Raw genomic sequence first — 1,661 nt, 5'->3', positions numbered from 1 at the left:
TACTAAAATTTCTCATAAGAGGTTATTCATTTTGCATGTTTTTAAAGTTACCAGAATAAAGATTTCAGATTATCTGAATCTAGAAAAGCTGTGACTATTTAGGATTAAAAATAAACAAGCACATGGAACTATTTCCTGTTGTGTAGAGTAACACAATTGTGGTTGGTAACACAGCTAACTCTAGAGTCTCAAGATGTTTCTAATATTTTGGAAATAAGAGCAAAGATGAAATGATATCTGGGTTTCAGAATACTTCTTACCTTCTATGCCCAATTCAAGACCCAGAGAATAGTTTGCTCATATTTGTAATTTTTTAAAACAAATTCTACTTCCCCCACCCACTTCTTTAGCAAAAAGAGTACATAATCACTTCAGCAAAGGATACTATCAGCACCCATTTCACTTAAAAATTGTTTGTATTTATTGATTTTGTTTCTTTTTTTTCCTCCTTTTAAAATAAGCAGTACATAAAGGCGTCTTTATATGGTATGATTAAAAGAGTATTAATTTATGCATGAGAAGACCTAGTCCCTCTGGGATCAAGTTGCTCTGTTATCTTAATCAAGAAACTTGTTCTCTGTGAGCCTTAGTGCTCAATTGTGTCTCAGAGGTTCCTTCACACTAGAAATGGGACCTATGAGAAGAATCCGGGCATAGTAGACTATTTGCTTGCTTGTTTGCACTCCTGGAATATGGCCCAGAGCAAATGATTATGAGAGAATTTAAGTCACAGGGGATTAGCATTATGCCCATTGGCAACTTTCCTTCCACTACTAGAGTAAGAGGTGCTAGAGGATCCCCTGAGGTGGAGGATGTCACAACAATTCATTTGCCCTGGGTCAAACTTACAGGGGCAGAAACTTCTCTTTGAAAGTTTTGTGACCATTGCATGATAAACTGCCTTGAAAGAAAAGAGACAGTTCCTCTTGAGATTTCTTCTAACTGGTCTTGTTATGAACTGTCAGAGGAACCTCTAAGTTTTTACAAACTCCCACAGTTAAAAGTTTCGTGTCTGATAAAAAAAAAAAAAAAAGTTTCGTGTCTGACCTTCAGACACTGTTTGGAGTGTATCAGCCAGGTCAGAGGAGCTAAGCCATGGTCATAGGCTTAAAGTCGGCCTGTGTATTGGTTTTGTCCTTTTAGTTCTTTTATTAAACTCTAAATATTCCTTTATAGTTGGCCTAATAATTAATTTTTCCTTACAAGTAAGAACTTCCTGGAGTGGCTTTGACACTGTCCTCTACTTCTCTGAAACAGAGCCATCACGTTGGAGAATCAACTGGTGATCCTTGCAACAACAGCAAGTGACGCTGGGGCTTACTACGTGCAGGCTGTCAATGAGAAGAACGGAGAAAACAAGACAAGCCCATTCATTTATTTGAGCATAGCAAGTGAGTTTTGAAATACCAAATGGTAATTCTAAAAGTAATAAAATCTTGTTCTAATTAATAACCACTGACTGATGGGACATTTGCAATAAATCTTACATAGTATCTCTAGTATAGTTATTAGGGTTTACTATTGATCCAATGCCAATAGTTTACAGAGCTTTAGGGCTGTTACTTCCTGTAAAATGGTAAACATAAATGTGAATCTACATGATATTTATGAATGCAAGATTTCTTTTATAAATTAAACAAATATTTTGGCTTTTGTATGTT

General features: G+C 35.8%; 1 protein-coding gene across 1 annotated transcript in view; it reads left to right on the top strand.

Moving 5' to 3' along the window:
* The window catches only part of SDK1 (sidekick cell adhesion molecule 1), a 1,049,055-nt gene that overhangs the window by 659,226 nt on the left and 388,168 nt on the right, over positions 1–1,661 (top strand). Inside the window, exon 5 of the mRNA XM_003795444.1 lies at positions 1,258–1,391. Within this exon, the coding sequence (XP_003795492.1) occupies positions 1,258–1,391 (134 nt within the window). The remainder of the gene's footprint in view (positions 1–1,257; positions 1,392–1,661) is intronic.

This window comes from Otolemur garnettii, unplaced genomic scaffold (genome assembly GCF_000181295.1).
Source record: "Otolemur garnettii isolate 467f Iridium unplaced genomic scaffold, OtoGar3 scaffold00092, whole genome shotgun sequence".
In the NCBI taxonomy this organism is placed as follows: domain Eukaryota; kingdom Metazoa; phylum Chordata; class Mammalia; order Primates; family Galagidae; genus Otolemur; species Otolemur garnettii.
This window is presented reverse-complemented; position numbering and strand designations above follow the sequence as displayed.